This window comes from Camelus ferus, chromosome 2 (assembly GCF_009834535.1).
Source record: "Camelus ferus isolate YT-003-E chromosome 2, BCGSAC_Cfer_1.0, whole genome shotgun sequence".
NCBI classification, from domain to species: domain Eukaryota; kingdom Metazoa; phylum Chordata; class Mammalia; order Artiodactyla; family Camelidae; genus Camelus; species Camelus ferus.
Window position 1 is genome coordinate 113,030,298 of NC_045697.1, and position 16,315 is coordinate 113,046,612.

Sequence of the window (16,315 nt, forward strand, 5' to 3'; positions counted from 1 at the left end):
AGGTAAGTGGCACTGGGATTCCTGACTGAAAAACTTTGTTTCACACTGCTGAGCCGTAGGATAGTTTCTTACGCAGTGATAGATAACTAAAACAGTAGCTGATAACTGCTGTTTATTTCTAAGAAGCCACAGGCACCTGACGTTCAAGTTAAGGCCTGATGGCACCTTTTCTATCATCCTGCTTACAGTTGCCCCAACAGTCTGAGGATCTTGTCACCAACCATCTCTTGAAAATATGCAACTCACCATTTCTGCCTTGCTAGACATACTGCTGTAGGGCAGGGGCCCAGCAGCATCTCGGGACACTCTCCGTGACCACGCTCCCGCTTGTTTAAGTAGGACTCGTGGTCCCTGCTGCCGCTGCTCAAAAAGCTGACACTTATGACAGGTTTCATGAAATGTCAGACACTACTAAATGCCCGTTTCATAAAATGTCAGACACTACTAAATGCCTGTTTCGTAAAATGTCAGACGCTACTAAAACTACATGTGTTTGCTTCTGGCGCTATGACTGCCACAAGGGTGACTTCTTTAAAATACATGAGAAAAAAGAGAACACTCCATCTGTTTGGAACGCTGCCCAAGAAGAAAAGAATTAAATGATGTCTTTCAACTCTGTACTATTAAAATAGAGCCATGGCCAACAACAGAACTTCTTTAGGACAAGTTTTAAATGTGAGGTTAGCAATGTTGTTCTGTTTTATCCTTCCATGATTCTTCTATAATGTTGACTGTAAATCAACATTAAATCAATCCATAAGCTCCTGAATATACTTGACAACATACAAACATCACAAATATTTACAGTGAAGCAAAGTACTCAGTCATAGTCTAAAGCATTATTTCCTAAAATACTGCATGCATACCACTACATAAGGTGTGTACTATGTAAGCCAATTTTCAGGCAGTTCATATACACAGAATTGAACAATCTGTAATCAAATGGTAATAAGCAAGTTACCTTTCCCCTCATTTTCTTTAGATCCTTTCCAATTACATTAAGGAGAAAACTTAGCTTAATGTTAGTTTATTTTACAAGTCTTCCAACCTTTGCTAATCTTTCCATCAAAAATAAGTAACCACGCCTCGAGCTCAAATCATTCGGGGAAGGCAACAGTATCTAGTTGGTTTCAACAGAGATAAAATGTCTCCTTTAAAAACAATAATAGTCAAGGGTAAAAGATTTCTAAAGAATGTAAATTAAAGAACATGATAGATCAGTGCCTGAACCAGAAGCAACATGACTAGAAACTTGCCAGAAATGCAAACCCTTCTGAATGGAAACCTCTGGGCGTGAGGCCCACAAACTGTTTCAGCACTCCTGACAGGTGTGCCTCATGCACACTGAAGTTTGTGAAGCAGTGGTACAGGTGATGGAAAAATCATGCAAGCAGCATATGTCAAAAAGATACAGCAAAATTCATCAGAGTGATACGTAAGTAACTGAAGCTTGAAAATTACTGTTTTAAAGCAATAAAATCATTATAACAAACTTTAACGTAAAAAGACCCTCCCTTACAAAAAAAAAAAAAAAAAAAAAAGAAAATTTGACTACACTATCATAGCAGTTGACTACTTTTTTCAAGAAAACTTCTAGTCACATAATTTGTGAGCCAGCTAAGCCCTCCTGGTCTTGGGCAAGGAATCAACTTGCAACAGTGAAAGTGCTGGCTTCTTTCTGTCAGCCAGTGTGCAGATGCATCCAGTGCCATTAAAATCATCAAACTGATGCTTTCCACTTTGCCTTCATAACTTCATTTTAAGGGACTTCTTGTTTTCATAGCAGTTCCTGGGGACCCTCAAAGGCCAGAGATGGAGGGGAGAACAGGCAAATTACACAGTGTGTGCTGCTGACCAGAGAAGGGGGGACCAAGGGACAAGGAGACAAGAAAAGAAGAGGTGTTACATACGTATTTTGTTTTCCTAGGAAGAAAATTTTCCTATGAATCCTTCACATCAAGAATATAGGCCAACTTTCAGAATGGCAGAATCAGAACTTACAAAAATCTGCTCCCCCACAGGGGCCAAGAGAGCACTGACAAAGCCTGTCAAAATCAACTTTTTAGAAGTATAGAAATGAAAGGCTTGCAGCAATCCAAGGAGCATTTACTCGAGAAAAATGACCCAATCTCAGTAAGGACAGCAAATCTGGGGTGTTTATACCCCATCCCCCTCTTCCCAGCTCTGGACCAGCAACTCCTCCTAGCAGCCACCAGGACAGACACAACAGGATGGGAGCTCCCCAAAAGTTCACCCTGAGAACTGTCGCCATTTGGCCCAGCCGGCAGCACACTGAAAAGCTCCATTCTCAGTTACTCTGCTTTTATTTAATCTAACTCAGAGCTCTCTGTGGAAGCAGCCCTCCCCCCAGGTTGCTCCTCAAAAACAAATCGGCAGCAACTAACACAGCAGCCGCCTGAGTGATGTTACCAGTTAGGGGCTAACAAAAGGCTGACCAAAACATTAAAAGGAAAAACTAAGAAATGGAAGGCTGATAGAGGGCTTTGAAAAACTAGCTTCAACATACTCGCAGGAATGGTGTATTCAGGACTGTGTTCACGCCAAGGAAAGATCTGAGAAGGTCCTATTTTCTCACCTCTGGACAACCATGAGGCTCTTCAAATGGAAATGAAGTCTATAAACTGCCTACTGGAGTATCGGAAGCATGTCCAACAGACTAACAGAGCCCCTCAGCAAACATTGAGAAACTTATTAAAGGAACTTAAAGAAATCACTGCCTAAATATTAGCTGGCCACTAACTGAGCAGAAGCTTCAAAGGTCACACACAACAAACAGACTTTACAAAATCAGTCCAGGAAAGTCACAAAGCAAACAGCAACAGCAAAACAACAGTGAACCTGATCAAGGATAGGGGTAGGTCATATGTGATTAACAGGACTGTCAGACTGCAATATTTAAAATGTCCAGTTTTGAACAAAAAATTAGGAGACACAAAGAAACAGGAAAGTATGGCCCATACTCGGGGGTTAAAAATAGCATACAATAGAAACTGTTCCTGAAGAACTCCAGAGGTTTGGACCTACTGGACAAAGACGAGCAAACATAAGAATAAGTCAGGGGAAATTATCCAACCTGAGCAACGGAAAGTAAAAAGAGAAAAATTAAGTCTCAGAGGCCTAGGGGGACACCACAAAGCACACCAACATATGCATAATGGGAGTCACAGAAGGGGAGGACAGAGAGGACAGAAAGGATATTTGAGAAAATGGCCCAAAACTTCCCAATTTGATGAAAAACATTAATTATACACCCAAGAAGCTTAACAAACTCCGTGTAGGATGAACTCAGAGATCCACACCTAGGCATATCATTGTCAAACTATTCAAAGACAAAGAGGACATCTTGAAAACATCAGGAGAAAAGTGATTCATCGCACACAAAGGATCCTCAGTAAGATTAACAGCTGACTTCTTATCAGAACCATAGAAGCCAGAAGGCTGAGGGATGACAGATTCCAAGTGTTCAAGGAAGACTGAAATTCTATACACAGTGAAACTTTAAAATGAAGCACAATCCTGTAGAAGCAAAGGAAAAATTGAAGGCATTCTCAGATGAACAAAAATGAGAGAATCTGTTGCTTGCAGACCTGCCCTACAAGAAACACTAAAGGGAGCTTTCTGGCTGAAATGAAAGGATGGTAGATAGCAATTTGAATCCACATGAAAAAATAAGAAGCCCCAGTGAAAATGTAATCCCATAGGTAGATATAAAAGACAGTCTGAACGTATTTTTGTTTGTAACACTTTTCTTGTCCTAATTTAAGACAACTGCATAAAAACAATAATTAGGAAACTGTGTTTATGCACTTACAATATATAAAGATATAATTTAGTGGACATTAATAGTACAAAGGAGGGGGTCAGAATGGAGTTATGGTAGAGCAAATTCTTTTGACTACTACTGAAATTAACTTGACTTTCATCCGAACTAGATTGTTTTAAGTTTTAAGATATTAGTTGTAACTTCCAAAGCAACTATTAATAACTCAAGAAAAAATAATACAGTGATCTCCACTTTACTAAATGATCTCATTACTAAATCAAATTACTAAATCAATTCTCAGCTCTAATCTTAGTAGCAAATGCCATCCACTGATCACTATTTTCTCTCTGAAATGCTACCTTCTTTTTTCACCTCCTCAGTCTAACCTGTTGGAGCCTCTTTCTTTCTCCAACCTCTAAATGGTGGAGGGCCTCCGGACTGGACCCTTGGCACCCTCTCTTTCTTATCTTACTCATTAGTTAAGTGGTCTTATCCAGTCTGATGATTTGTAGTTCCAGATAGATGCTGATGACTCCCAAATTTGTGTCCCTATCTGTGACCTATCCTCTGATCACTAGACCCAACATATCCCACTGCCCATTCTGTATCTCATCTTCTACATCTAAGAAGCACTTTAACCTATACACCTGATAAATGTCCACACAGCTCACTGTCTCACATCTTACAGTTCTCTGCTAAAGTGTAACATCTTCAGAGAAGCCTTCTATGACTAGCCTATGTAAGACAGAACCTCCCCCTCACTCTCCAACCCATAATCCTTTTCAATTTTTCTTCACTGCACTCATCACAATCTATTTATATTCATGTATCTGTTTTAGGTAAACTCTAAGAGCTGAATCCTTATTCATGGTTTTCCCTGGGCACAGGACATTATTTATTTATTGAAGGAAGAAGGGCATACTGATCAAGAATAAGCACGTAAGAGAGATTTTCACCAATGCATAATATAAACAATGAAAAGATACTTACTTTTCCTTTTTTTCTTGTTTGTGAGCCTGTCTTGTAATTTGAGCTGCTTTTCTGCTATATGGATGGATGACTTTTTTTTCCTGTCTTCCATTTTTTCCCTTTGGTGCTTTAGGCTAAAATGTAGAAAAACATATAACATAGTCAGATACATAAATGACTTCTGTCAAAAACTTTTCTTTGGAAATAAAAATTTAAAATATGCAGATTTTTGACTGCTGAGCGTCAGTGCCCCTAGCCTCCACAGTGTTCAAGGGTCAACTGTATTCAGAACTATTCTCCAATGATGTAAGAAAATAAAGGCACGGAAACGGTCAATAAACCCAGTTCCTCAACTGTTCCATCTTCAAAGCAGATACAGAGAGTGCAGACTGTGAGAAGACTCACACAGCTGGAAACTAAGAAAGTTACAGGGGGCAGCAGAAGGAACACAGGATGTTAATGGGAGCCTGACTGTAGAAGCTGTGCATGGAACAGGGTAGGCAGCAAATAAAGCAAAATCAAAGTTGGGCTCATAGGAAATTAGGGGCAGAGGAAATAGATAAGCCATCTCAAAATCAGCACTTCCAAAAGGGAGCAAATTATTTTCCCATTCAAGCCTTAGGCCAGTTAACTAGGTCCTCTAAACCAGCTGTCTGCAGTTCAATAATTTTTTTTTATTCCTACATAATTCTGTCTCTTATACCTGACCTATATTATTGAGGAATTTTGTTTGGCTCCCTGTAATAGAAAGCCAAAACAATAATGGCTTAACCCAGATGAAGTTTAGCCCTCTCATGTAAAAAGCAGGAGCTGGAGGCTCCACTCCACAAAGCCCTGAGATCCAGACTCCCTCCATCCTGTGATTTACCATCCCTGGACTGTAACCTCATATATATCCATATAATTCAAAATGGCTTAACACCAGGTCTACAGTCCAGCCAGTGAAAAGCAAAGAAAAACTTTGTTATATAAAAAGGAAGATTCTATAAGGGAAAATATTAAATACAATCTTTATTCTCAGGAAAAAATACATGATTAGAGACGAAAAACAAAGAGGCTATTAGGGGACAGCTGGGAGTCTAACATACCCAATCCTTGAAAAGGTCAAGTGTTTCTAAAATATTCTCTTCAAAACTGTCACTGTCTTAAAATGCAGTGATCTTTTATGATTAGGTTGGCCTGTAGGTTCTCACTGCAAGTCCTCTTTTCACGGGAAGTTACAATGTTTATCTTTCTAGACACGAGTTAGTACAGTCCTTCTTCTCTGCTAGAGTTCCACTCGCTCAGTTATGTCCTCAGTCCTAAACATGGAAAACAATCCACCCAACCTGCTTCTCCAACACTGTTCCCCGTTCTTCAAAAGACCCTTCATCCCATTCTTACTACCTCCTCACCATTTCCAGAACATAGCTTGTTTTATTACTTCTTGAGATTGTATTTGTTGTTACCTCTGCCTGCAAACTCTTTTTCCTTACTTGTCCTTTGATAAGACACAGCTCAAAGTCACTTTGTAAAACTCTCCAGGCAGAGTTAATTAAAATGACTACCTCATTCACACATGTATTCATGTCTTCCACAAATATTTACTAAAATATTCAGTAAGTATCTACTGTTCACTTCTTGATAAATCTGACCAGAGAAGACTAAACTCCAGGTCTGAAATCCAGGATGTCCCTGGGAGTTGGTTACAGGCAGAGGAGTACAAAGAGTGAAACCATCACAGAAGAGTATGTGCGTTCTTTTGAGTGTCTCTGCACACATCAAAGTGAGGAAGGAAGGAGAAAGAAAGGTGCGATAAGGCATTTTTGTGCATGCAGTTCACCTGGCAAGAATAAATCAAGTAAAAACTTTCAGAACCATGCTAGGTTGCCTCTAAGATGCCCCCAATGAACCCCACCTCCTGATACCTATGCTCGTGTGAAATCCCCTTCTCTTGAGCATGGGCTGGACCTGGTGGCTCACTTCACTGACAAACATTTGGCAAAAGCAATGAATATCAATCCCAAGGTTAGGTTATGAAAGGACTCCGGTTTCCTCTTGCCCACTCTCTCCATTGCTCTCTCAATTCCCTCTGATGGAAACAGCTGTCTTGCAGTCTGCTGCCCTATGGAGAGGCCTATGTGACCAGTAACTGAGGGAGGTCCCAGCCAACAGCCAGTGAAGAACTGAGACCCTTGGTCCAACAGTCCACAAAGAGCTGAATCCTACCAAGAACCATGTGAGTGAGCTGGGAAGTGGATCCTCCCCAGTCGTGCCTTGAGATGAAACCACAGCTTTAGGTCATACCTTGACAGCGACCTTGTGAGAAATCTTGCAGAGAATCTAGGTAAGGAATGCCTGATCTATGACCCACAAAAACTGTGATAATTCTGTGTTTTAAGCTGATAAATTGTGAGATAGCTTGTTAAAGAGGTAACTAATGCAAAACCAAAAAAAAAAAGCAAACATATCTTTGAAAAGATAGCTTTATTCTATATATTCCCACAAATAAAATGCTTTAAAAAAGTGAAAAAAAGTCACAAAAACCTCAAGAAAAAGAGAGTCTCTGAAGCTGTAAAACTTAAGTTACAGAACTGCATAATATCATTACAGCAGTATGTCCCAGTCTATAAAAAATTTCTTTTAAAGACTTAAAAACTTTTTGATAGTGTTGAGGGTTAGGGATTTGAAAGATTTGTGAAATCAAAAACTTTATATTGGCACATTTCACTATATTTTTATTGTATACAGATATAAACACAAAAAGAAAGAGGTAAGAAAAAATTACCATTAGACAATAATGGAGAAAATGACATTTTAGTTACAGCCCTCTCCTCTGACAACCCCCCTCCTTCCCACCGACACTGACCAGATAGACTAATCCAGGATGTCAGTTGCTGGCTGGGTTCCAGGTGGAATGTTGGGGTGACCCTGGGGCTTGTTGTGGCTGGTGGCTCCACGGTAACTGGGCAGAGCCCTGGGTGGATCAGTGCCCTGGAGGGGCTGCTGTCCTCTGTGAAGCTTGGCTTTGGGCAGGTTCTTAGGAAGCTGAGTGTGGTCCCGGTGTTGCTGCTGCCCAATGGCCTGTGTTCTCAGCTCATGTTCCAGAGCCTCCGCTGGGAGACAGCGTTGAGGTCTGTCCTCACCTTGTTGGTGGTTACTTGCAGACTTATTCAGTCTGTTAGAAGTCAACTTAATGGAAGACATGAAAAGCAACTGGCAAAAACACCGGCTGCACAGTTTGAGGAGAAATGCCACTTCATTGACAAGCTCTGTGTGGCTAAAAAGGAGCGCGCCAGGATGGAGACAACTGTAAAGAAGGCCAGGCTAGAGGAGGAGCCGGTAAACACACCCAGCCTCGCTGACACTTCTAGAAAGTTGATGACGGTCAACCTGGTTCGAGGAAGGAAATCAATTTTCTCATCCGAGAACTAAAGAAAGAGAGATCCCTGCAGTCTATACGTTAAGAGATGGCGGAGCTGCTAAAGTGCTCAAGTTCCTGGAGGAGCTCACAAGAATCAGCACATCACAAGGGGCTTTTACAAATCAGCCAGGGGACCAAGCACCAAGTCCTGCTGGTCCCTTTCCCAGGAGTGGGCCCTCGTGTTAAAGCTGTGCTGTCCCCTCCCCTCCACTCAGGCCTCCCAAACTGCCCGGCTGCACTCACTCACTCAGTCAGATCTCCACCTGAGCTGCACTGAGGCCAGTGGATGGAGGGCAGTCCCCTCCTCTGGACCAGAGTTCCTTCAACTTTACCAGCGAGCACAGCAGTGAACTCCTTCAGGGTCACCTAAAATATGTTGGAATTCCCAGAGACCACGAAGCATGGGACTTTTTTTTATATTCAGCAAATGTCTGGATTATCTCTTACCAGTTGTGAAAGAAATGCTGTAGTTGAGACTGATCTTCTACTTAGTTTGCATCTATATTATGCCTCATTTCTCAAGACAGTGTGGGTAACTATCATATATCAGCAATGTAAGTAAAATGTATATATAGTTATTCTGTGTACAAATACTGCGTTATAATTTGCAAATGCATGCAACTTGTCAATATAAACTTTTAGGTGGCCAAAGCATTCATTTCTAGAATGTAATTCTGAAGTTATAAGTTTAGAGCCTTTTTTTACCTGAGTATGTATAGTTTTAAAAAAAAAGATGAACTTTTTAAAGATGAAGTTAAACTGTACTCTTAAACTTTTATCATTTAATTTTTATATTCTGCTATAACAATATCCATAATAAAAAATAAATTTGATAAATTAAAAAAAAGATTCAAAAACTTTCTTTAGAAGAAGAAATAGTTTGATACCCTAGGAGTATAAAAGTGAACAGCTTTAAAAGATCTCAGTTACAGAACTTTCAAGACTTTGTACAAAGAAAGTGCAAAGAAACTGAACTTACGTTCTGACTCAACTGTAGATAATGATTCCTTGTGATAATTTATTCATGAAAAGGTTGCCTCAAGGCAGTTTATGAATATATAATACTGCACAAAACTATGTAATATAAAACGTTAAACTTCACAACATTTTTATGTTTCAATATATTAATTTTTTTCAAAAAAACCAACAAAATACTCTAACAGGGAAAAAGTGAAGGCAAATCCTACCAATAAAAAGTTAATCTATTAATTACAATCTATTCAAGCTAAATAGCTCTAAAAATCAATTAATATCCATCAGTCAGGGGTTCTCCAAATTTATTTTGTAAAACATCTGACGATTCATAAAAGAGTACAGAATGTAAACATAACAAAACTGGGGGAGGGGATTAAGGTGTATTTTCAATAAAAAATTAGTATTTTATGTTTCAAAAAGTGCCAAATTTAACTTTCAAAAATCCACTTCTTTTCATATGCGTAACTAACAGGCTATTTTGAATAACAGAAACTTTGGAAAAGTTTCTGGCAACACAGAAATATTCCAGTTAAGAAAACCAGTATTAAAAGTCTCTCACATACAGTATTTAATGATTACTTCAGGAAATTCAATCTAAATTATTCTTTGAATTCATACTTGAGATTAGCAAAGAAAACATGTAACTAGTTTGTTCAAACAAAACAGCAATAGAAAGAAGTATTTCAGCGGTAATATGCTTCAAGTATTTCTGTTAAAATCATAAACAACAAAAAGGAGCTTTTCCTAAAAGACTATCAAAGTCATCATAGAATCTAGGCTACACTAGAAACAGAAATGTCATTTAGACTCTCAATATAACCTGAAATCTAGAATGATCATTTCACCAAACATACTTAAGGTACACCAAAGTGTATGAATACGTAAAAAAAAAAAAAAAGTAGAAGAGTAAAGCCACACCTACAACTGAGAAAGCTTACAGTATATAATAAACTTTAAATCCCAAATACCCTTAACACCAAAATAAATTCTAGAACATGATGTACTAAGTCACTTAACATCACTAACATGATGGAAATGTAATGGACTTACTAAGAGAATCTGCACCATTTTTTTTTTTTTTTTTGCAGTTAACTCTACCCCCAAAAATCCTAGTACAATTCCCTTGCTTAACCTAAATAAGATGTCAACAAGTGTCAATGACAAATACCTAGAGCTTCCAGAAAGGAACTTACTGGACCATTTTCAATTCAAGTTCACTTCCTTCGTGAAGCTATCCACAAATACGTAACCATTTCAGATCACAGTACACTTAGCACTTAATATACTACACTGACCAGTCATCTAGTTTTACACTTGCGCTCATCTCCCCCAGTGTAGCTCCCTGAAGACTACAGACACATCCTATCAGGTTGAAAATAAAAGTTTCAAAGAAATAAAAGTGGGAGGTGGACCCAAGTGAACATTTTACTGAGCACCCACAGTATGCTGCACACTGAACTAGTATAAATAAAAAATATTTTAAAGTTCTTTAAAACAGTGTGAAATAATTCATATAAAATAATTTTTAAAAAGCTCATAAATACTCTCCTTAGCATTAAGAAAACATCTTAATTCTTGAATACCGACTTTATCTTTCATGCGAAAATCTAACATCAAGCTCAACTTTGTTAGTCCTGACTTACCCATCAACATCTAGTCAGAATTAACCTTGTCGCCCATTCTCTGCTACCACTCTACACCTTTACCTTGTACCAGTGTTCACTGTCAACAACAACAAAAACACCCACAAACCTACAGAGCACATACTACCATGTACTAGGACAGGCAGTGAGATTCCAGGATCAAAAACAGACACGAACTTGCTTACATTCTTAGTTATCTCATAAATAACTATACAGTGTACAACCTTGTTATCTCATGAGTAACTACATAGTTTATCTTGTTATCTCATGAGGAACTACATAGCTGGCCAGAAAATGGCCCAGCACTTAACAGGCGGACCTAACTTTGGGAAATCAGGAAGACTCCCTGAGGAAGTGACTGAGACCTACTTGTTTTCTTAAGGATGATGTGAGCTGCTGCATGAAAAAGTTTGGAAGGAGGTAAAGCAAACAGAAGCAAGACTACTGAAGTACTGAGGTAGGTCATTAAGAAAAAATGACAGCTGAGAAGCATTAAGGGTGGTGAAGTGAAGATGGAGAGAAATGGCAAGGCGTGAGATGCATATGAAGACAGAATGACGGGACTGAACACGGACAGTGGGATACGGGAAGAATCAAGTATGACTCCCAGGTCTGCAACACAAGCAACCACGTGACCAGAACACTGCTCACTAAGATGGCACACGAGACGGGGGCATCAGGAATTCCCTGTGAGGGGGAAGGAGGACAGCTCAGCAGTAGAGCACATGTTTAGCACGCATGAGGTCCTCGGTTACATCGCCAGTACTTCCATAATAAACAAACAAGCCAAATTACGCAGCCCCCACCCCGGGAAAAAAACTCATTAAAAGAAGTTTTAAATTAAAAAAAAAATTTTGACTTGAAGACACTGGTTTAAGATGCCCTGGAGACAGCTAAGTAGAGATGTAAAGCAAGTAAATAAATTTATGAGTCTGGCAGTTAGTAAAACGGTCTTGGCTGAAGATACGAATTTGGGATAACCTGGGGTTAAAGGTGGTACTTTAAAGCCACAAAGACAATAAGGTTTTCTTCAGAAGAATAAGAAAAGGACCTAGGGCCAAGCTCAGATGAACAGATATTTAATAAGCACCTCTGATGTAACAGGCACTGTTATGAAATCAATGAGGAAAAGATTAGTTACCTAAAATAAAAACAGGAAAAAGAACACAAACGAGCCACAGAAAAAGTAAATATAAATGTTTTTAAAGTGTTGAAAAGATGTGTGCTTTACCTTAAAAGAAATGTAAATTAAAACTTCAATAAAATACAAATTTTAATGTATAAAAATATTTTTAAAAATTATTAACACTGCATTAGTGAGGGTGTGGCTGAGTTAGCAGTCTGATTAATAAGTGGAATGTAAACTGGTACAAGCTTCTGGAAGGCAATTTGATAGATTTTATCAGGATAAAAACCACACATCTTTTGCTTAAATAATCCTACTTCTATTAATTTAATGCACAGACATATTTACACATATACAAAATAACTAATCATCATCAATGCAGCAGTGTTTGTGTTAGCAAAAGAATGAAAACAGCTTAAGTGTCCATCAGAGACCTAGTAAATAAACTGCAGGAAAAGCAAACAAGAGGATGGCAGCTGTTAAACAAGCAAGGGGTAGACCTCTCTGTACTCACATGATTGCTCTCTCAGATCACGTATGACCAAAACGCAGGGGCACATGAATATGCTAGTACATTCATGTGAAGTATCTGAACGGTTATCTAAGGAACTGCTCTAACTAGTCGGTTGTCAGTTGCACTAGCAAACTAGGAAACAGAGTTGGAACAAGACCTACATTTTGTTGTGGGCAGGATAATGCCATCCTTCCCAAAAACGTCCACACTCTAATTCCCCGACACCTGTGAATGTATTACCATACGTGGCATGAGACGCATCAAAGACCTTGAGATGGGGAGATCATACCGGAATCCCCAAATGGGCCTGATGTAATTACCAGGGACTTTGTACAAGGGAGGCAGCAGGAGAGGTGTGGCCTTCTCTCAAGGCAGATATGAAGTGCTACACTGCTGGCTTTGAAGATGAAGGAAAGGGCTAGAGTCAAGGGCTACAGGCAACCTCTAGAAACAGGAAAAAACAAGAGATCCTCCACAAGAGTCTCTTGAAGGAAGACAGTCTTGCCAACACCTTAATTTTAGCTCAGTGAAACTCATTTTTGGACTTCTGATCTTCAGAAATGTAATAGAATGAATCTGTGTTGTTTTAAGTCATTAAATTTATATTACTTTTCCACAGCAGTAACAGAAAATTAATACACTTCATGGACAACCGTATTTTACTGTTTGATTCTTCTTTAAAACCACGTACATGCAGTTTTATTCCAAAAAAGGCTGGCATACTAGGTAGAGTTTCATTAATGTTTCTGGTCAGTTTTACTAACTTCCAGGAGCAAGTTTTTACTAGCGAGTCATCTCTTTAATATTAAATTTATCAGCATAAAAACAGAAACAGACAATTGGAACAGAATCAGGAGTCCAGGAATAAACTCAAGCATATAATGGACAACTAATAATATTTGACAAACAAGCCAAGAATGTTCAATGGGGAAAAGACAGTCTCTTCAATAAATGGTACTGGAAAAACTGGATATTCTCACGCAAAAGAGTGAAACTGGTCCCCTGTCTTACACCACTGGCAAAAATTGACTCAAAATGGATTAAAGATTTAAATGTAAAGCCTAACCCATAAAACTCTTAGAAAACATAGGGAAAAAGTTCCTTGACACTGATCCTGGCAATGACTGTTTGGATGACACCGAAAGCACAAGCAACAAAGGTAAAAATAAACAAGTGGGACTACATGAAACGAAGAAGCTCCTGCACAGCAAAATAAACGATTAACAAAATGAAAAGGAACCTACGAGAGTTCTGAGAAAATATCTGCAGAATCATGCATCTGATACGTAGTATCCCATATTTATAAGCATGTATATGTATATATACACATACATCTATAAGGAATTCATGCAACTCAATAACAAAAAAACAAACTGATTAAAAATTGGGCAAAGGACCCGAATAGACATTTTTCCAAAGACATACAAATGACCAACAGGTACTACTACTACACTACTAAAGTTGACTACAACAAGTAACATTTTACTAAGGACCAGACATTGGGCTAAGTGGTTTACATTTAATTTCCACAATTCTGAGGCAGGCACCATGACTATCCCAACTTAGCAGAACAACCAAGTCTTAGAGGGGTTAAGTAACTTCACCAAGACCATAACTTAGCAAAGACAGGTGCCAAACTCATCTTCCAGGACTCCACTGCCCACATTCTCAGATGTATGAAAGAAGTTTAAAGCAACTGATGTAAAAGTCTACATGGAAAACCTCCAGTGACAAGCTGAATTTACAAGAGAAGATACAGCAGAGCCACGTGTCCCAGGAAATATGCCAATGAGAACAGATCAGTATGCTGCCTTCCTGACTCATGACAATGCTCCTACTATACAGCCTGACAAAAGGGAAGTTCTGATAGTCAACGACAAACAGTCAATTGCCAGTCAGCCCCCAATCATTCACACACAATTGCATTATCAACGCTTTCAAGGTTCACTCTGCAAAAGAAAGGCTAGGAGAGAAAACTAAAAAGGGTTGGCAATAGCATACAGTGCTAAGTAAAAAGACTGAATTCACACAAACGTGTGTGTTCTAAAGCAAAAAGACTGTGGATAGATATGAAAGACGAAAACACAATGAAAAGGAGAAAAAGAAAATGGAAAGCAACAGAGAAAGGGGGCGGATGACATTGAGACCAGAGTATCATAACTTTTAACCAGATTATAAACTTTTAAATGTAGCTGTTTTTATCAGAAACTGAAAAATGTTTAAATTATATTTATGAAATGTATAAAATGCGTAAAAATACTTATAAACATGTTCCTAATCAAGAATTATTCTCAAGAACGTAAGTGAGAAAAGCAAGTAGCAGTTTTGGAATACAAACATAAGCTGTACGATGAAAGACAAGCAAGCGGAATTTAGATCCTGTTTATCACTGAGTACCTCCTGGAGATTACAGGTTCAAGGGAAACACAGAGGGTCTCAAAAACTATTATTATGTTTTATTTCTTAAAGTGAATAACAGACACACAAAGAGCCCGTATACAGTTGATCTTAATGCTTAACTGTGTCATGTAAACGCTTTTTCGCATCCACTCCACTTTTAAGAAAAACAGTCTCAGCGTGGTGGAGGGAACCGGGATGTGGAGGCCGGGTCCGGGGCCGGAGTGTGGGTCACTGGAGGGTGGAGAACGGACGCGAGGCCCCGCGGCCCCGCCGCCCACGCCTTTTTCCCGCGTTCAGCGGCACCCCCCGCCCCGTGCCCCGCGTTCACACCCCGGTGGGGAGTGGGCACAGGGAGAGGCGCGGGCTTCCCGCGAGGGGGCAGCACCTCCGGACTCGGCCCTGAACCCGGGACCCCCACCACCCACCATTCCCACTCCGCACCCCGCTTCCCGGCGGTCCGACGCCGGCCGCCCTCCCCGCCCCCGACCGGAGCCTTCCAGAAACGGGTGGTTTCAGGGGAGCGGGAGGGACCCACCATGTCGACGTCCTCGCGGCCCGGGACCTCGGACCCCACACGCAGGAACCTCACAGTCAGCAGAGACCGCAACTCACGCGGCGACTCCAGCCAAACCCTCGAGGGGCGGAAGAAGCCGGGCGGACCCGACCGGAAGGGGCGAGACGAGTGCTCTACCCTAAGACGTCGCGGGAAACAAGACCCGGTATTTGTGGGCCGCCGTGGACTCACGCCCCTGCCGGGCGTAAAGGCTCTCCAGGAGCTCGCGGGCGGGCGGACCTGGGGCGGGCGGTGAACCGGACCAGTGCGGGGCGTGAGCCCGCGTCCTGGGCTCGGGGCTCCCGGCACTGGCCGGGTGGGATCTCGGGCGTTCGCCGGGCGCGCATCTCCGGGGCCGCACAGCCCCTCCGCAGGAGGCCGCCCGCTGCGCACAGCGCCCGGGGCCGCCGGGTGGCGCAGGGCCCACGCCGCCTGAGCAAGGCCTTCCCCCAGCTTCGGGTCCTTTCCTGTGAAGGCCCCGTCTGCACATTCAGAGCTCCTTCACCTCGAGTTGTTCTGTCTCTCGTCACTATGTGTGAGTCTTTGTTACGTCTACACTTGTTAGGATTCCGTGGACAGCACATTCGTTCAGCAGATGTTGAATGAATGCCTGCTGCGTGCCAGGGGTTGGGAATATGACCACCATATCCCTGCCCCTCCCTCAGCTCAAATTACAGTGCGACGTGTGAATGGAAAAAACAACAATTAATATTGTCTACACGTAGGGGCCTCTGAAGTACTCTTTTGAAAATAAAAACTGAGCAGAGACCTATGTTAAAGCCAAATAAATTATTCAAGACACTTGGTAAGGAAAGGTCAGGCTGACTTCATTCCAGGGGCGCCTCCGTATGCATAAGGATCACCGCGGTGGGGAAGAGATAGGGGTTCAACTCTTACTATAGTGTGGACAGGTGGAAATTTACAGCCAAGGAGCAGGGTGGAGGTTGG

At 40.8% G+C, this 16,315-nt stretch overlaps 1 protein-coding gene across 1 annotated transcript in view; it reads right to left on the reverse strand.

Annotated features, from left to right (window-relative positions):
* Nucleotides 1-15,486, reverse strand: part of TMA16 (translation machinery associated 16 homolog) — a 30,860-nt gene extending 15,374 nt beyond the window's left edge. Inside the window, exons 1-2 of the mRNA XM_032465653.1 lie at nucleotides 15,350-15,486; nucleotides 4,775-4,887 (exon numbers count right to left, since the gene is read on the reverse strand). Of these exons, the coding sequence (XP_032321544.1) occupies nucleotides 4,775-4,887; nucleotides 15,350-15,352 (116 nt within the window). The 5' untranslated portion in view covers nucleotides 15,353-15,486. The remainder of the gene's footprint in view (nucleotides 1-4,774; nucleotides 4,888-15,349) is intronic.
* Between the last annotated feature and the right edge of the window lie 829 nt (nucleotides 15,487-16,315).